The 20879-nt window shown below is 41.0% G+C and overlaps 2 protein-coding genes across 2 annotated transcripts; both read left to right on the top strand.

The window, feature by feature from the left end:
• The first annotated feature begins 7182 nt into the window (after positions 1 to 7182).
• LOC144458321 (uncharacterized) lies at positions 7183 to 9515 on the top strand. The gene is made up of 2 exons (XM_078162005.1): positions 7183 to 7526; positions 7651 to 9515. The coding sequence occupies exons 1-2, from the start codon at positions 7355 to 7357 to the stop codon at positions 8730 to 8732; spliced, it is 1254 nt and encodes a 417-aa protein (XP_078018131.1). The 5' UTR covers positions 7183 to 7354; the 3' UTR covers positions 8733 to 9515.
• Positions 9516 to 12331: 2816 nt separating this feature from the next.
• On the top strand, positions 12332 to 13911 carry LOC117269899 (uncharacterized). The gene is made up of 2 exons (XM_078162004.1): positions 12332 to 12596; positions 12726 to 13911. Exons 1-2 carry the CDS (start codon positions 12383 to 12385, stop codon positions 13763 to 13765), a joined length of 1254 nt encoding a protein of 417 aa, XP_078018130.1. The 5' UTR covers positions 12332 to 12382; the 3' UTR covers positions 13766 to 13911.
• Positions 13912 to 20879: the final 6968 nt, after the last annotated feature.

Genomic DNA, 20879 nt, shown 5'->3' with positions numbered 1-20879 from the left:
ATTCTCTTCTGCCTCACTACCCCTGACATTCGGTGAACTGCTGCCCATACTTCTCCCACTGAAGTGTCTACCCCTAACCCTCCACAGTACTTCCTCCAGCACTCCTTTTTTGCAGACTTAATCACTCTTCTTGCCTTAGCTCTCAACCTTTTATACTCTATCATATTACTCTCTGTCAGGCCCTTTCTCAGTGTTCTACATGCTCGATTCCTACCTCTGACTGCTTTATCACATTCTTTAGTCCACCATGGGACGCTTACTTTTGCAGTGGGGTTTTTCTTAATAGGGATACACTCATATGTTTTATGCAATAGCATTTCACAAAGACTATTACTCCACTCATCTATTGTTCCTTCCCCCTTTACACTATCAAGGGCCTGATCACACTTCTCTGCAAATGTCTTCCAGTCTGCCTTGCTGTAGTCAAAATAACCTGGCCTCATCTGCTCTTCAATTAACAATGTTTTCCCAAATCTCAACAAAATAGGAAAGTGATCACTGCCCAATGTGTACCTGTCCATGGAATCCCATTCTCCCACCCTTGCCCACTCACTAGATGCCAGAGCTAAGTCTATGCATGACACTGCCCCTGTTCTTATCTCAAACCTAGTAGGCCTGCCATCATTCACACATACCAACCCATACCTGTCCATAAATTCCTCCACAGTGCTCCCGTTACCATCTCTTACCCTGCTGCCCCACAGAGGGTTGTGTGCAATAAAGTCACCGAGCCAGATGACCGGCTCCCCTATTTGCTCCATAACCTCTTCCATTTCACTTATATTAATTGGCAAGCATGGATTATAGAAATTCACAATATTCACCCATCTATCCTTCTCCCACACCCTTACTACAACACACTCTAGTGAAGACTTGATTTCCACCCGCTGATACTGTACATCTGACCTTACGAACGTTGCACATCCCCCTCCTGACTTCTCATGTCTATCCTGTCTGATACTTTCATATCCCGGCACCACAAAGTCTAAACAAGGCTTAAGTCAAGTCTCCTGAATACACAGCATCTCTGGTTTATCTTTAAATGTGTACACAAATCTTTTAAGTTCTGCCCATTCACAATTAAACTTCTTGCATTCCACTGCAATATGTAAAACATTAGCAGGCTAATCATCATCATCACCATCCTCATGTGCGTCCATGCTTCCCTCTTCATAGTATTCACTTCTGTCTGTACTCTTTCTTTCCCTTTCTGCAACTCTTTCCCTCTCTTGTGTTTCCACCTTCTGTCTCATGAACGTGTGTAACTGCTCTGGGCCTACTTGCACCTCCTCAAGGAACCTTTCCGCTGCATCTATCACTACTTTGATCATATCTGACCTCCTCGTTTGATTCTTAGCTGCCCACAGAACATCTACCATAAATGCTAGAAATGACTGTTTCTTCATTGCCTGCGCTGCCACTTCCTCCACCACTGGTTTAGCATAGAGAGCCCTTGCCCCCCCCCCCCCCACCCCCCACCCTCAAATGCTCCTCTGCCCCCCGCACTTTCCTCACTGCCTCAGCATAGGACATTTCCTCCCCAGCTCTAACTTTTCCAATTTCCACAGCCATGACATGATGTTCACACCCCTGAAGGAGGTTGTATGGCTTCCCCCACAGTTACAACACTTGGCCTCCCTTGCCTGACACTGAGCAAACTCATGGTCACCTCCACACTTTCCACACCTCCTAACTCCTCTGCAAGCAGCTGCTGTGTGCCCAAAACGCTGACACTTGTAACCGCGTAATGGACTACGGTTGTATTTCCCTCACTTGGAAGCTCAAGAATCCCAAATACACTCTTGATGGCATTTCCTTCACTTGTCGTTTAAAAGTTAGCAACACTGCCGTCCCTCTCTCTCTAAACCTGAGTGCAGCCTCAATCTCAGCTCTCTGCAGGTTAGAAACTATAGCGCTTTCAGATATGTCAGGGCTAACATAAATTACTCCCTTCACATTTTGCATATTGCCGTCAAGCATAAAGCATTCAATGGGCCTGTTAAGCAAATAGCGAGCTTTCATTGCCTTCTCTCTTTGAGCTTCAGTTTTACAGAAAATTAGCACATTTCCATTCAACATCATTATCACATTCAATACAGGTCCCATTCTGTTTTTAATCTCTTCGGACAACTTGAGTGGGTTTAAGCCTTTATCACTCCTATCCTTAAACTTAACCACAAACTTGAATCCACCCTCGTCTCCCGGCCTCGGCTTCTTCCTCAAATTTTTGTCTCTCACCTCACCCTCACTGTCATTGTCCGACCTATCCCTTTTGTTCTCCCTTTCTATTAGCTGTTGGCTTACACCACCGCTTCCCCCCCCCCCCCCTTTGGCTACCTTTCCCCGGCATGGGGACCCACACAGAAAGCCTGGTTGGCTGGCCTAGTCAGCGAAGGCAGCTGAGCGCAGCGCTACCGGACCTATACAGGCCGTCGGTGGATACACGCCTCTACCCCCACTCCACCCACCAGCAACCAACTTCAAAAGTCCACAATCCAATGTCAAAGTTGTTATCCGTTCTAAGTTACTGTGTAATTGTTAATCAAGGATTGACAAACAAGTTTGAATTTTCGCTCTCACACAACCGTCTCGATGTCACCCTTCCTCTCCTCCAAACTGACCTGACATCAACACGCCAAATTGTTTACTTCTGCCGGATGTTGCACTGAAAAGTTCCGACTGTGGGACGTATGTTGTTTTTTTTTTTGTTCGCCCTTTAATTGTTTAAAACCAAACCAGCATCAGTGCAGAGACGAGTTGTCCGAATATAATTTGTTGAACTCAGCAGAGGAACTGTCGCCACTTAATTTTACGTCCCCATCAAATCCTGAACGTGTAAAATACAAAAAGTCTTCAAGGTATCTCAACTTTGAGCAGTTTTTGACACCCTCAAACCCTCAAATTATGACATTTACATACAAGTTTCATGACAATAAACTCATCAACATGACCAGCCAATACAATATACAATCAGGAGAAATGCAGCTGCTGCAAACATAAATGAATAAATTAATACAATTTTAAAATGGAGGGAAAAGGACTTGCTGTAAGATGAAGACATAATTGATCCAACACTATAAATTTTATTTAACTCCAGTACTGTGCTCATGACAATGTGTGAAACACTTGTTATGGAGTGTCTTAATTTTGAGCGGTTTTTTGACACCCATTTGCAAATTAGGGGTTTTATTCAAATAGAGTTTGTTAGTATGTATTTTTACATCTTCACTGACCAATGGATACAAGGTCAAAGAACCCCTGAGGATCATGTTCCGCCAGGACAGCTACATGTTCGACTACATGTGCAGATCTGATGACAAGTTTGGGGGGAACACAATCAGTTGTGATTTTTTTTTTAATTGCACGTGTGCAAATCATGCCCACAGAGCGCTTGAGATTGCCAGTATATTTCACGATTTCATAGAGGCTCATCACCATCACCAAGCCATTCAAAAAGCACTACAAAGAGAATCATATGCTTACCTTTACTGTTTATTTCTCTTAAACAGCCAGTAGTACATGGAACCAGCCATCACCCTCCTTTTCACTGCTTCGCTGTTAGTTAATGCTACTTCTAGTTTCAGGGTCTCAGGCATGTTATGTCCACTCACGTTCTCATCTCTCGCCTCTCACGGATTCCCACTTCTCCTCATCATCTTCCCTTTCTCCCAGTATATAGGACTACTGTATACATTTGTTCAATTTCAATCATTTAAGCTATTTAGAATTGGGGGGGACAATTCGTGTTTTTCAGAATTTGGGGGGGACATGTCCCCCCCGTCCCCCCCAGGATCTGCACTCATGATCACACATAGCTTCTGCATGTAGCCAATGTTGATCCGAGCTCGTAACTCCGTGATCGGCCTCATCCTTGCATTCTCCAGATCATCACAGAAACACCTACTCTCAGAATTATCAACATTACCAACCATAATACATGACAATACACAGCTCAGAGAAATGCTGCAGACAAAAAAGAACTGGTAGGCAGGATGAAAACGTAAGTGATCCAACACCTCTAGAGGGTTTATTATTGTTAAATCATCACAATACAAAGCTTTAGTGTTTGGATACATAGATGAGTTAAAAAAAGAGAACACATGTCTTTGGGCACAGATCATTAATATTCATTCACTTTTCATTACTACTTTATAAGCTGACCTGTTGACAGCACCATGGAGTACATCATCTATAGTTTGTAGTCAGCTGCGGTGTTGATGCATTTACAAAATACCAAAAAAATATCAAAATAAAGATCACACACACAAAAAAAGACAACACCCGAGTTGGCAAGTGGTGTTAGGAGGTTTTTTAAGTGTGTTTTTCAACATGCTATTATTCTGTGGCTCCTCACTTCTCTGAGTTCCTGTGAATTTAAACCATGAGCCATGAGAACTGAATTGTCTCCTATATGTTTTCTGAAATACAAGGCTACTTGCCTGTATGTGATTTCATGTGCCTTATTAAATGGGACCCATTAAAGTATCTTTTCCCGCAGACCTTGCAAAGGTACGGCGTCTCACATGGGCTCTTCTAATGTGGTCTAACAAGGTATTGCTCTGTCCAAAATCTTTTCCACAGGTCTTGCAAGAATATGGTCTCTCACCTGTGTAGATTCTTGTGTGAGCTTTCAGATCTGTTGGCCGAGAGAATCCTTTCCCACATGTGCTGCAAGAATATGGCTTCTCACCTGTGTGGGTTCTCATGTGGCCAATCAAGTGACTGTTATATCGAAAATCTTTTCCATGTGTTGCAACAATACAGCTTCTCTCCTGTGTGGACTCTCAGGTGTGCAGTAAAACGAGACTCACACTTCAAAGCTTTCCCAAGAAGTATCACATTTAAAAGGTGTTTTACCTGTGTATTATGATCAATCTCTGATAAGTTAGGGTTGTCTACACAGTTAGTGTGACTTCTGTGCTTGTGACGTCAACTGTGTTGCTAAGATAAGATAAGATTGGATAAGAGATAAAATAAGATTGGATAAGATATGATAAGATAACATAACATTAGAGATAAGCTAAGCTTAGTTTCGCTACGATAAGACTGGATAAGATAAGATAAGATAAGATTGGATAAGACAAGCTAACCTAAGCTACACTAACTTAAGACTGGATAATATAAGGTGATTTAAGACAATATAAGATAGGATAAGACAGGAGACAAGCTAAGCTAAGCTAAGCTAAGCTAAGATAAGATAAGAGATAAGCTCAGCTAAGATAAGATTGAATAAAATACGAGCTAACCTAAGCTAAGCTGAGACTGGATAATAGAAGATCATTTAAGAAAATATAAGATAGGATAAGATAGAAGACAAGCCAAGCCAAGCCAAGCTAAGCTAAGCTAAGCTAAGATAAGATAAGATTGGATAAGACAAGCTAACCTAAGCTACACTAACTTAAGACTGGATAATATAAGATGATTTAAGACAATATAAGATAGGATAAGACAGGAGACAAGCCAAGCCAAGCTAAGCTAAGCTAAACTAAGCTAAGATAAGAGAAGAGATAAGCTGAGATAAGCTTAGCAAAGATAAGACTGGATAAGATCTCTGATAAGTTGGGGTTGTCTACACGCTTAGTGTGACTTCTGCGCTTGTTACATCTATTCTGTTGTTCTGGCTCTGCTTCTCCACTTGATGTTGAGTCTCCTTGCTCGTCTCCTTCCTCATCTTCACTGTGCATCAAAGCCACAGCTGACTACAAACTAAACTGTAAATGATGTACTCCATGGTGCTGTCAACAGATCAGCTTATAAAGTAGCTTGGCATACCTTATCTGTTCTTTTATCCAATCTTATCTAAGCTATACTAAGCTTAGCCTATCTCTAATGTTATGTTATCTTATCTTATCTTACCATATCCAATCTTATCTTAGCTTATCTTTCCCAGTCTTATCTTAGATAATCAAATTTTTATCTTCTCTTATCTTATCTTAGCATAGCTTATCTCTTATTTTATCCAATCTTATCTTATCTCATCTTATCTTAAATTATCCAATCTTATCTTGTCTTGAGTTATCTTATCCAATCTTATCTCAATTTAACTTAGCTTAGCATCCCTTATCTCATCTCTTATCTTATCTTATCTTATCTTAAATTATCCAATCTTATCTTAGATTATCTTAAATTGTCCTATCTTGTTTTATCTCTCATTTTATCCAATCTTATCTTAGCTTAAATTATTTTTATCTTATCTAATCTTATCTTATCCAATCTTATCTTATCTTATCTCAATTTAACTTAGCTTAGCTTAACTCTTATCTTATCTTATCTTATCTTATCTTATCTTACCTTATCTTCCATCCATCCATCCATCCATCGTCTAACCACTTCATCCTCTTGAGGGTTGCGGGGGGGCTGGAACCTATCCCAGCTGACATTGGGCGAGAGGCAGGGTATCTTATCTTATCTCATATCTTAAAATCAAAGTTTTTGAAATGATTGTTGCTAATTCCTTTCAGAGAGTCTGAACAGAAGGACAAGAACAGAAAATATGGACATGGTCAACCATGATTTCTCCACATTCCTTCCAGCAGTATAGCTGGGTGACAGTTTGTTTAAACATCTGTTTGGGCGTGATGAAAAAGTGGATCAGGTTTTTCCAGCACAGTGTCTCCAGGTCTGAGAGTTAGAAAAGCTTTGTATGTTGATGATTTCAATTAACAAACCCTCTAGTGTTGGATCAATAATGTTTTCATCTTACAGCGAGTCCTTTTCCCTCCTTTTTAAAATTGAATGTTTTATTCATTTATGTTTGCAGCAGCGGCATTCCTCCTAATTATATATTGTATTGGCTGATCATGTTGATGAGTTTATTGTCATGAAACTTGTATGTAAATGTCATGATTTGCAAGTGGGCGTCAAAAACTGCTCAAAGTTGAGACACCTTTACCACTTTTTGTATTTTCCACATTTTCCACTTTGATTTGATGAGGACATAAAATTAAGTGATAATAGTTCCTGTTCTGACTTCACACAAGTAATAATGAGGCAACTCATCTCTGTAAAAAAATAATGTTCTGTAAAAAGGCCGACAATAGGCTCTGTGGACCAGCTCCACTAGTTCCGGAAAGGAAGGCATGAGTATTTCCTCTCCTATTGGATTAAGTGATTAATCAGGTGTGTGCTGGGTGTGCCGCACATCTGATTAATCACTAATCAGGAAGTAGTGGAGCTGGTGCACAGAACCAAATATAGGCGGAACAGAAGAAAACACAATCGAAGCTCCACAGTCGGAACTTATCAGTGTACCACCAGCAAAGGTAAACAATTTAAACGCACCAGTCGCGAGGGAATTTAAGCAGGTTTGTCCGTGAGGAAAAGGTGGAGTGACTGTAATTGTGATGAAGCAACAATGTCTTCAGTTGAGTATTTGAGAGGGTTTGTCAGCGAGAGACTAACTGCTGCTGCTGAAGAAATATTGGGAGTTTTTGAGAAAACTATTGTCGAGTACGAGAAAGAGATCGACCGTCAGCGCAGACTGTTGGATATAGCTTGGAACCCGGAAGTAAGGTTATACAGGACAGGTGATAGCACTTTATTATTTTAATTTAATTTAATAATTATTTTAAATAAAACCAGCTCGCATGTGAGCATTTTCTTGTTTGTCATCAGAGTAGTATGTGTTCCTTTTGTTGTGTGTCCCTCCAGAGCTCCCACAGCAAGATGTGTGTAAGGAGGAGGAGGTTGTCGCTGAGCAGCAGCTCTGTATTGAGGAGAGGAGCTCCAGTGTGGACCAAGAGGAGCCAGAGCCTCCACAGATTAAAGAGGAAGAGAAGGAAGTGTGCAGCAGTCAGGAGGGAGAGCAGCTTGAAGTGAAGCAGGAGACTGAGACCTTTCTAGTGACTCCTAGTGATGAGGAAAGTGAGCAGCAACTCCTCTGTCACAGCTCTCATGGAGCTGAGAGTGAAGATGAGAAAGGAGACGAGCAAGGAGACTCAACATCAACTGAAGAACCAGAGCCAGAACAACAGAATAGACGTCAGAAGCGCAGAAGTCACACGAAGCGTGTAGACAACCCCAACTTATCAGAGATTGATCATAATACTCACACAGGTAAAACACCTTTTAAATGTGACACTTGTGGGAAAGCTTTCAAGTTTAAGTCTCGTTTAAATGCACACCTGAGAATCCACGCAGGAGAGAAGCCGTATTGTTGCAACACATGTGGTAAAGCATTCAGTCAGATGTCAACCCTGAACGTTCATAAAAGAGTCCACACAGGTGAGAAGCCGTATTGTTGCAAAACATTTGGAAGACATTTCCGATGTAAGAGTCGCTTGATTGGCCACATGAGAATCCACACAGGAGAGAAGCCGTTTAAATGTGAGACATGTGGGAAATCTTTCACACAAAGAGATCACCTGAATCACCACCTGACAACCCACACAGGTGAGAAGCCATATTCTTGCAGCACATGTGGGAAAGGATTCTCTCGAGCAACAGATTTGAAAGCTCATGCAAGAATCCACACAGGTGAGAAGCCGTATTCTTGCAAGACATGCGGAAAAAACTTCAGATACAGTAATCAATTGTTAGTCCACATGAGAATCCACACAGGAGAGAAGCCATATTCTTGCAGCACATGTGGGAAAGGATTTTCTCGGACAACAGATTTGAAAGCTCATGCAAGAATCCACACAGGTGAGAAGCCATATTCTTGCAAAAGAAGGAAAGAATTTCAGACACAGTTATCATTTGTTGGTCCACATGAGAAGAGCCCACACCGGTGAGAAGCTGTACCTTTGCAACATCTGCGGGAAAAGATACTTTGATGAGTCTCATTTGATAAACCACATGAAATCACATACAGGCAAGTAGCCTTGTATTTCAAAAATCATATAGGAGACAATTCAGTTCTGGTGGCTCATGGTTAAAACACACAAGAAGTCAAAGAAGTGAGGAGCCACAGAATTTCAGCACATTGAAAAACATACTTGAAAAACCTCTTGACACCTCATGCCAACTGGAGACCTGTCTTTTATGTCTGCTACATTTAATTTGAATTTTTTTTTTGGGGGGGGGGGGATTTTGTAAATGCATCAAAGCCACAGCTGACTACAAACTAAACTGTAGATGATGTACTCCATGGTGCTGTCAACAGATCAGCTTATAAAGTAGTAATGAAAAGTGAATGAATATTAATGATCTGTGCCCAAAGACATGTGTTCTCTTTTTTAACTCATCTATGTATCCAAACACTAAAGTTTTGTGTTGTGATGATTTAACAATAATAAACCCTCTAGAGGTGTTGGATCACTTATGTTTTCATCCTGCCTACCAGTTCTTTTTTTGTCTGCAGCATTTCTCTGAGCTGTGTATTGTCATGTATTATGGTTGGTAATGTTGATAACTCTATTTGCATAAAACCCCTAATTTGCAAATGGTTGTCAAAAACTGCTCAAAATTAAGACACTCCATAACAAATATTTCACACATTTTCATGAGCACAGTACTGGAGTTAAATAAAATTTCCACCTTTGAGGTTTTGATGAGGACCTTAAATTCAGTCAGGGGGGTAAATGACAACCCAACAGCTCCTATGCTTAGTTTAACTACAGCAGGAAGCCTCAGCTCTGTTACTGTTGCCTGTCTTATCATATCTTATCTTATCTTTGCTTAGCTTAGCTTGTCTCTTATCTTGCCCTATTTTACATTGTCTTAAAATATCTTATCTTAAAACCCAAAGTTTTTGAAATGATTCTTGCTAATTCCTTTCCGAGAGTCTGAACAGAAGGACAAGAACAGAAAATATGGACATGGTCAACCATGATTTCGCCACATTCCTTCCAGCAGTATAGCTGGTGACAGTTTGTTTAAACATCTGTTTGGGCGTGATGAAAAGTGAATGTTTTTTTCCAGCACAGTGTCTCCAGGTCTGAGAGTTAGAAAAGCTTTGTATGTTGATGATTTCAATTAACAAACCCTCTAGTGTTGGATCAATAATGTTTTCATCTTACAGCGAGTCCTTTTCCCTCCTTTTTAAAATTGTACTTATTCATTCACCTATTTATGTTTGCAGCAGCTGCATGACTCAAACTCTGTCTGTGGGTGTGTCTCTGTATGTGTCTGTTCGACGTTTTTCTCCTCACTGACTTGGTCAATCCATGTGAAATTTGGCACAGTGGTAGAGGGTCATGGGAGGATGTGGATGAAGCAATATTACATCAATTGGCCAAACGGGGGCGCTATAGCAACCGACTGAAATTGCAAACTTTGAATGGGCATATCTCATTCCCTGTATGTCGTAGAGACATGAAACTTTGCACAGAGATGCCTCTCCTCATGAGGAACAAATTTGCCTCAAGAACACATAACATTTGGTGATAAAGATTTTCCAACATTTTGAATTTTTTGAAAAACACTTAAAATTGATCTCTTCCTAGGAAGTTTGACCGATCTGCATGAAACTCTGTGAACATAATCTAGGGACCAATATCTAAAGTTCCCTCTTGGCAAAAGTTGGAAAACTTACTAACACTGAGCTCCTATAAGGCAATGAATATTGTGGAGGGCGTGGCTCATCACATAAAGGTGTATAACATCTCAAGGGTTTCACCGATCACCACGCAACTTTGTAGGCATATGACCACACATAATCTGAGGGGATCCCTCCATTATTGACCCCATCAAACAAAATGGGGGCGCTAGAGAGCTAATTTCTTATTTAGGCCTAACCGCCATATCGATCTTTACTAAACTTGGTAGATATGTAGAACAGGACGCCTCAAGGTGACTGGAGAAATTTAACTCTAATTGGCAACTGGGTGGCGCTATAACAACAGAAAAATGCTTCAAAATAGCTAAAATGCGACCGATCGCTGTGGCTCTCCCTGTGGCCCAATGTTGTTTTTTTCTTCTAATTTTTGGTATGACTAAGTCATGGTACAGTATGCTGTACTCAATGGGTATGGACTAGTTTCTCTTAATTGTATATTGTATTGGCTGGTCATGTTGATGAGTTTATGGTCATGAAACTTGTATGTAAATTAGAGTTGTGACAGTCACGAACGAATGGGATCTTTTGAACGGCTCATTAACATGAACAATGGGAACCGAGTCGCAGTTGGGAGCCGTTCGTTTTTTTTGTTGTTGTTGTTTTTATCGCTGTGTTTCACACAGATGTACACACAAGCTCCTTCTTTGCTCCTCCACTGAGTGAGATGGAGAACAGGCACAAGGGGAGGCGCGCAGCAGAGTACACATGCGGTGCTTATTAAATATACAAATATCGCATGACCTCATCTGAGCTGTACAAACTGCCTTCACGTCAGTGCCTCAGTACCAATAAATACTAAACGTGAGTGCCTTTGCCTCAGTCAGTACAGCAGCAGTCTCAAGAAGGGGGAGGACAGTCAGTCGTCGTTTGGACAAAATGAGCCAAAGGAAACGGAGCAGCATTTGGATGCACTTTTCTCTTGAGACAGACAGTGAGGCAAAGTGCAATATTTGCCAGAAAAAGATTTCTTTTATTTCAAGGTAGCTTTATTTACACACACACACACACACACACACACACACACACACACTTTATACAAAGGGTAAATCTAAAATAGTGATCTCACTGTCAAAGCAGAGGGATATGGCGCCACCTTGTGGAATATTTACAGTGAATCCAGATCAGACTTTAAAATCTATTCCACACATGTCAAATGAAGTTATAATCAGTAGGCCTATTTCATAATAATATCTGAGTTTGTATTATTATGTTATTATATTATTATCTTTGAAGGAAGCCGGATCTTAGAGGTCCGTTGCTTTCAAAGAGCCATTCAAAAGACCAGCTCATTTTTACATTTATTTATTTTAAGAAGCCAGCCTGGGGGTAACTCATTTTATCCTGGAAATAATCACTGGGAGGAATGATGGGGTGAGATTTGGATCAGAATAATTCAAACTCGGATATAAATCTCACCCCATCATTCCTCCCAGTGATTATTTCCAGGATAAAATGAGTTACCCCCAGGCTGGCTTCTTAAAATAAATAAATGTAAAAATGAGCTGGTCTTTTGAATGGCTCTTTGAAAGCAACGGACCTCTAAGATCCGGCTTCCTTCAAAGAGCCATAAATCCCATCTCTAAATAATTTGAGGGTGGGTGTCAAAAACTGCTCAAAGTTGAGACACCTTGACTACTTCGTGTAGTTTACACTTTAAGGATTTGATGGGGACATAAAATTAAGTGGCGACAGTTCCTCTGCTGAGTTCAACAAATTATATTCGGACAACTCGTCTCTGCACTGATGCTGGTTTCGTTTTGAACAATTAAAAGGGGAACGAAAAAAGTAACATACGCCCCACAGTCGGAACTTATCAGTGTAACATCCGGCGGAAGTAAACAATTTAAACGCACCAGTCGCGAGGGAATTTAAGCAGGTTTGTCCATGAGGAAAAGTTGGAGTGACTGTAATTGTGACATAGCAACAATGTCTTCAGTTGAGTATTTGAGAGGGTTTGTCAGCGAGAGACTAACTGCTGCTGCTGAAGAAATATTGGGAGTTTTTGAGAAAACTATCGTCGAGTACGAGAAAGAGATCGACCGTCAGCGCAGACTGTTGGATATAGCTTGGAAACCGGAAGTAAGGTTATACAGGACAGGTGAGTAGCACTTTATTATTTTAATACCACAAAAGAGAAGACTAATATTTATAAAACCAGCTCGCATGTGAGCATTTTCTTGTTTGCCATCAGAGTAGTATGTGTTCCTTCTGTTGTGTGTCCCTCCAGAGCTCCCACAGCAAGATGTGTGTAAGGAGGAGGAGGTTGTCGCTGAGCAGCAGCTCTGTATTGAGGAGAGGAAGTCCAGTGTGGTCCAAGAGGAGCCAGAGCCTCCACAGATTAAAGAGGAAGAGGAGGAAGTGTGCAGCAGTCAGGAGGGAGAGCAGCTTGAAGTGAAGCAGGAGACTGAGACCTTTCTAGTGACTCCTAGTGATGAGGAAAGTGAGCAGCAGCTCCTCTGTCACAGCTCTCATGGAGCTGAGAGTGAAGATGAGGAAGGAGACGAGCAAGGAGACTCAACATCAAGTGGCGAAGCAGAGACAGAACAACAGAATAGACGTAACAAGCGCAGAAGTCACACTAAGCGTGTAGACAACCCCAGCTTATCAGAGATTGATCATAATACTCACACAGGTAAAACACCTTTTAAATGTGACACTTGTGGGAAAGCTTTCAAGTTTAAGTATTATTTTAATTCACACCTGAGAATCCACACAGGAGAGAAGCCGTTTTGTTGCAACACATGTGGGAAAACATTCAGTCATATGTCAACTCTGAACACTCATAAAAGAATCCACACAGGTGAGAAGCCGTATTGTTGCAAAACATGTGGGAAAACATTCAATCAAATGTCAACTCTAAATGTTCATAACAGAGTCCACACAGGTGAGAAGCCGTATTGTTGCAAAACATGTGGGAAAGCATTCAGTCATATGTCAGCTCTAAATGTTCATAACAGAGTCCACACAGGTGAGAAGCCGTATTGTTGCAAAACATGTGGGAAAACATTCAGTTATATGTCAGCTCTAAACGTTCATAACAGAGTCCACACAGGTGAGAAGCCGTATTGTTGCAAAACATGTGGGAAAACATTCAGTTATATGTCAACTCTGAACGCTCATAAAATAATCCACACAGGTGAGAAGCCGTATTGTTGCAACACATGTGGAAAAGATTTCCGATATAAGAGCCACTTGGTTTGCCACATGAGAACCCACACACGAGAGAAGCCGTTTAAATGTGAGACGTGGGAAAGCTTTCATGCATAGACCTGTCTTGAAACAACACCTGACAACACACACAGGTGAGAAGCCGTATTCTTGCAAAACATGTGGAAAAGGTTTTGGACAGAGCAGTACCTTGTTAATCCACACAAGAAGAGCCCACACCGGCGAGAAGCCATACATTTGCAAGATCTGCGGGAAAAGATACTTTAAGGGGTCCCATTTAACAAGGCACATGAATTCACATACAGGCAAGTAGCCTTGTATTTCAGAAAACATAAAGGAGACAATTCAGTTCTTATGGCTCATGTTTTAAATTCACAGGAACTCAGAGAAGTGAGGAGCCACAGAATAATAGCACGTTGAAAAACATACTTGAAAAACCTCTTGACACCTCATGCCAACTGGAGACCTGTCTTTTTTTTGTTTGCTACATTTAATTTGGTATTTTTTGGTATTTTGTAAATGCATCAATGCCACAGCTGACTACAAACTAAACTGTAGATGATGTACTCCATGGTGCTGTCAACAGATCAGCTTATAAAGTAGTAATGAAAAGTGAATGAATATTAATGATCTGTGCCCAAAGACATGTGTTCTCTTTTTTTAACTCATCTATGTATCCAAACACTAAAGCTTTGTATTGTGATGATTTAACAATAATAAACCCTCTAGAGGTGTTGGATCACTTACGTTTTCATCCTGCCTACCAGTTCTTTTTTTGTCTGCAGCATTTCTCTGAGCTGTGTATTGTCATGTATGATGGTTGGTAATGTGTTTAGAAGAGACGGGAATAGGACGAGGGGGTGGATTACTGGTTTATGTAAAGGACTGTCTAAAGTGTAAGTTAACTGAATGGCCAGCAGAAATAGATGTTGAATGTATTGGTCTCAACATAACTATTTCCCCTGAAATGTCTTTTACTTTGATATGTCTGTACTGACTTCCTTCCTCTAAAAATACATTTTATGATCAACTTCAAACTATTCTAAAATGCTCTGACTTTAAAAGGGAAACTATTCTTATAGGTGATTTAAATTTTAATTGGGACAATAAATCCGACAGAAAAAAAACTGAAGCAACTAACAGATAACCACAACCTTTCTCAAGTTATTCAAGGTCCAACAAGAATAACCAACTAAAACAGCAATTGATTTCATATTCACAAATAAACCTGATAGGATTAGCAAAACTTTTAATCTTTTGTCTGGGCTCTCTGACCGTAATTTCATTCTATGCTCAAGAAAAATCAACTGGAAACGTCTTACTAGCCCCATTAGAGTTTGCAGCCATCATAAAATATCTAAAAGTCAACAAGAAAATTTGAAGAATGCTTTGCAAGAGTATGATTGGTCTAATCTACTAACAAATAACGAAGTTGAGGACACCTGTAGCACTTTCTCTAAATGTGTTATGCAAGTTCTGGATCACTTCACAAAAAAGTGGAATTCAAAAAGCATAAAAAGACACTACCTTGGCTGAAGGATGATGTTCTCAAATTGATGAAAGAGATAATACACTAAAAAAATCTCTCAAAACAGGTCTCAAATTTTTACATCACTTAGAAACAAAGTTGTAAAACAGATTCGCAAAGCTACAGCAGATTTTTTTTATTGAAATGACAGATGGAAAATTGATATTGGGAACAATTAAATAAGTTAACAGGAAGAAATAAAAACACAACATCCAATGACATGCAGCTCCAGGTGAATAGCACTTTGATAAATGACTTAGATATTATTGCTCGTAGTTTCAACAATTTCTTCATACATTCAATTGAGGAGTTGACAATGAATTTCAAATGTAAGCCTCTCGATGACAGAAAGCCAATTTTTAGTTTAAGGGAAATAACTGTTCCTGGGGTTTTAAAAATCATTTCATCTCTGAAAAGTTCTAAGGCTAGAGATGCCTTTGGTCTGGACAGTAACTCTATAAAACATCATAGAGACAATTGCATACTTAATAAATCTGTCCATAAAACAGGGTAGAGTGCCATCCACCTGGAAGATTGCCAAGGTTACTCCAGTTCTAAAGGTTGGTGATAAGACCAAACTGGAGAACTATCGGCCGATAACTATCTTGCCAGTCATATCAAATGTTAATTTGCAATTATATGCCGATGATACAGTTTTATATGTCCATGCAAAATCAAAACAAGAAGCTGCCGCAATATTATCAGCAGTGTTGTATTTGTATTTGTATTTCACTGGCTGTGGGGTGGCAGTAGCTCAGTCCATAGGGACTTGGGTTGGGAACCGGAGGGTCGCCTGTTCAAGTCCCCGTCCGGACCAAAATATGGAGCGTGGACTGGTAGCTGGAGAGGTGCCAGTTCACCTCTTGGGCACTGCCGAGGTGCCCCTGAGCAAGGCACCGAACCCGCCAACCGCTTGGAGCGCCTGTCATGGGCAGCCCACTCTGACATCTCTCCACTTAGTGCATGTATAGGTCCAGTTTGTGCATGTGTGTGTTCAGACCTGTGTGTAATTGACAAACAGGGTGAAAAATTGAATTTCCCCTCGGGGATTAATAAAGTATATAAAATTAAAAAAATGAATGAATCTTGTTTGCACCTCAACACTAAAAAGACTGTATGCATGTTCTTCTCCCGTCAGTCAGCAGAGGGCGACCAACCATCTGTAGTGGTCAATGGAGAGAGCCTTGATGTAGTAGAAGAGTTTAAATATTTTGGAGTGGTCTTTGACACAAATTTATCATTTATATCACGTTAAAAAAATCACAAATATCATTAAATTCAACCTATCAAATTTCCATCATATAAGACCTTTCCTTACCTCCAATACAGCTAAAGTCTATATGCATGCCATGATATTTTCACACATAGTTCAAATAAACACAAGAAGTTTGTGCTCTAGAGAAAGGATCAACACTCAGTGAATAACCTAAGCCCTATGATAAGCTAATATGGCAAGGCTTAACTATACAAACCAGTGAGCAGTGATAACTAGCATGTCTTTGGGGTCATCGGGTGGGAACCTCCTTTCACCAGTGTTTCATCTAGTTGGTCCCACGACACCTCCAGGAGGCTAGACAGTGATCTCTGGTGTCCCAGAGACACTCCCCTAATGCCAGGTCTCACTGCTCCCCGCACCAACCCAATAGCCTCCTTTACCTTACTTACACATGGCTTTCTCAGCCCAAACAGCACTGCCACCTTCAACCAAACCCAGGCTCCATACATGCGAGCTCCAGGTAGAAACAGGGCTGATACCACCTTTCCTAGCACATTTGCCATACTCTATTTCACACGCTACATAGCATAACTACAATATAAGCTAAAGTTAAAGGAGCTAAATAAACTTACAGGATCAGCAAACACACTCACCTTGCCGCATGGCCTCAAACAAAATGGATTCAAATAGGCCACTCCCACACTTAAATACTTCCTCTTCCTGGATTTCCTCCTGAGAGGAAGTGGATCTCTCCACCTGATCTCAAGGAATTATGTGCCCTGCTTAGTAGATCCCCCTGCTGGCCCCCAACTGACATTATTTCTTCTCTTGTAGATCCACTGGCTGCATTTAATTGCTTCATCTGACATTTCCCTCACTGTCTTCCTCAAACTCTGTCCCCGCACTCTGAGTTCCCCCAGGAGCGAGACAGCTGATCTTGCTATGAATCCCCTACACCCCACTTCCACTGGACAAATCCTAGTCTTCCATCCTTGCTGCTCAGCTTCTGCTCCTAAGTCTGCATATCTAAGCTTTTGTCTTTCGTAGGCTTCTTCCACTGAGTCTTCCCAAGGAACTGTCAGCTCAATGAAATAAACTATCCGTTGACTCACTGACCACAACACTAAGTCAGGCCTCTGCCTGGTACAAACTATTTCCTGGGGAACAACAAGCTTTCCCCCTAAATCTACTTGCATTTCCCAATCACAAGCACCTTCTAGGCGGCCACACCCTTGCCTCCTCACTAACTTATCCCTTCTGTATTTCTCTCCCTCACGGACAAACTGAATTACTATCCTTAACACCTTCTGAATTCACCTGTCTTCGTTTCCCTTCGATGCCTGCAGCTAAACATTTCAACACCTGGTTATGTCGCCATGTATATTGGCCTTGTGACAAGCTAACTTTATAGCCTGACAAAATATGCTTTAAGGTTGCGGTACCTGAACACAATGGGCATGATGGGTCCTCATTTACCCACGGTTTTAGGTTCTGGGGGGTAGGTAACACATCGTATGTAGCCCCTACCAGGAATCTAATACGATTCTCCTCCATACTCCACAGGTCCCTCCAACTAAGCTTCCTCTTCTCTACACTTTCCCAATTCAACCACTGTCCCTGTTTAGCCTGGGCCAATACCTTTGCACCCCTTATCATCTCTTCCTGTCTACGTATCTGTTCTACAACCAGCTTTCTTTTATCTTTGACACCTGCTGTATTCCATATCAGTTTGCCTGAGCCAAGCCCCAGGCCTCCCCCAGCCAAACTGAACATTACCTACAATGTTTCCACTTAGGTTAAATCAACAATATTTTCACACATAAATTATTGTTTCTCAACTTGGACACATGCAACAGAATCTACTTTAAAACCAATCAAGTCTCTCTTCAAGAAGGCAGTTAAAATCTTGGATAGACAACCTTTTCATTTTCATTGTTGTAATATTTTAGAAATGTTTAATATTCTTGACCTGGATAGCTACCAAATTTTCATGGATGTTTGTCTCATTTTAAAGTCTTAAACGGTCTTGCCCCCCCACCACTGAGTGACTTCATCCAGAAAAAAAAAACAAAACAATGATGGACAAAGAACTAGAGCGCTAACCAGAGGAGACTGTAATGTACCAAGGCGTAGAACTAAATTCAGTCAAATGGTGGTTTCTGTAAGATGTACACATTCCTGGAACAAGTTACCATCACACATCAGAAACTGTGACAACTACTTACTCTTAAAAAAATGAACTTTTGGTTCATTGATCTTTTTAACTCTTTAACTGTGGGCTAAAAATGTTTTGTTGTAATGATGTTAGTTTTGATATTGTCTGCCTGTGTCTTGTTTGTTGATATTGTCTGCCTGTGTTTTGTTTGTTTTGATATTGTATGCCTGTGTTTTGTTTGTTTTGATTTGTCTGCCTGTGTTTTGTTTTGTAATTGTCTATTGTATGATTTGTAGTTGTCAGGGGTGGAAGTAACGAATTACAAATACTCACGTTACTGTAATTAAGTAGATTGGGCACTTGGATTTGGTACTTGTACTTTTATGAGTGTTTTTTTCAAGTGTGTAATTTTACTCTGTTACGTCTCCCTTGATGGCAAGATAGAAAGGAGACATCAACATGACAATCAAAAAATAAGATGGAGTCAGAGCGGGTGTATACACAAAGAAAATGGTTTTTTGGATAATTAAATCTACTAACAAAAGATCACAATTGTGGAGGAGGGTGGGACAAGGTGGTTGTGCCAAATAAACAGAAAGAGTTACAATAAAACTGGACCTAAACTGAGTCTGAACTTTAAACAAAACTCAAACAAAAACCTGACTCTCATCTAAAAAAGAAGCTTAACCAAAAATAAATACAGAGGTGGCACCAACCCTAAAACCTAGTGTTTTACAACAATGGATACCTACGTGAATGAAGAAATGTAAAGGGTACCCCGTCTTACCTATGTCCACAAACCTCACTCCACAAAACCTTGTTTTGTGCATCTAAGTTCACTCAACATGTGCAGCAGCTCTAGCAGGCAGAGGAGAAGAGAGTGATCACTGCAGGCATGGTCCTTTTATGCAAGAGCTCTGGATGTGATTGGCCAGTCTGCAAGCACCCACACTCTACAGGTGCAGGCCAATCAGGTTGATGGGACCTGGAGAGCAGAGAGGAGGAGAGAGAGAGAGAGAGAGAAGACCAGGAGGGAAAAACAGACACACAAACACAACTGCACTTTGCCCCTGCCTGGCATGTAACACCCCCACCCATATAAGTCCAAACATAACGTTTGGAACTACATTTTACAATTAATCTCTGTAACAACTAGATTACATACCACGAGACAAAGCGTCAGCAAGAACATTGTCAGACCCTTTTTATGAGTGATTTCCAGATTGAAGTTTTGAATGATCAAGGCTCAACGCATAAGACGCTGGTTACTGTTGAACATCCTGGAGAGAAACACAAGAGGGTTATGATCTGTGAACACCTTAACAGGCTTAGCACTGGATCCAAGGTAAACCTCAAAATGTTGCAGAGCAAACAGCAGTGCAAGAGTTTCCTTTTCAATCGTGGAGTACCGGAGTTGATGTTTGTTAAACTTGCGAGAAAAGTAACTCACAGGATGATCGATGCCCTGGTCATCCTCCTGTAGAAGGACCACTCCAGCCCCAACTGCGCTGGCATCAACTTCAAGCTTGAATGGCAAGGAGAAATCTGGGGCAGACAGGACAGGGGTGCAACACAGCATACCTTTTAGGCTCTCAAAGGATTGTGTACACTCACCAGTCCAAATAAAAGGCTTCGAAGGACTGGTTAAAGAAGTCAGTGGGGCTGCTACAGAGGAAAAGGTTTTGCAGAACCACCGATAGTATCCAGACATCTCAAGGAAACGTCGCAGCTCTCTCCTGGTGGTCGGTACAGGAAATGCAGCAATGGCCTTGACCTTTGCATCTGTGGGCACACTTGTCCTCGACCAACCTGCTGGCCAAGGTAGAGGACAGTACCCTTTCCAAACTCACATTTGGCAAGGTTGAGTGTTAAAGAGGCATGTGACAGGCGTTTGAAAACTTCCCTCAATGTAGCTATGTGGCTAGCCCAGTCAGCAGAATACACAACAATATCATCCAGATATGCCTTGCAGTTCTTAACATCTCCTAATACTTTGTTTACCAACCTCTGAAAAGTAGCAGGAGCGTTACACATTCTGAAGGGCATGACTGTGTACTGCAGGAAACTGTCAGGGGTCACGAAAGCTGAAATGTCAGATGCACGTGGGGTTAAAGGAACTTGCCAGTATCCCTTTAACATGTCAAGTTTACTGATGAATGTTGCAGGACCAATTTCATCAATACAATCATCAATAAGGGGCAATGGATGGGCATCTGGAACGGTTACTGTGTTCACTTTGCGGAAGTCAGTGCAGAACCTGGGACTTCCATCAGACTTTGTATCAAGGAGACAAGGAGAACTCCATGGACTTGAA

This window comes from Epinephelus lanceolatus, chromosome 19 (assembly GCF_041903045.1).
Source record: "Epinephelus lanceolatus isolate andai-2023 chromosome 19, ASM4190304v1, whole genome shotgun sequence".
Lineage (NCBI taxonomy): Eukaryota > Metazoa > Chordata > Actinopteri > Perciformes > Serranidae > Epinephelus > Epinephelus lanceolatus.
Note: the sequence above shows the minus strand (reverse complement) of the source record. Positions and strands in the feature narration are given on the sequence as shown.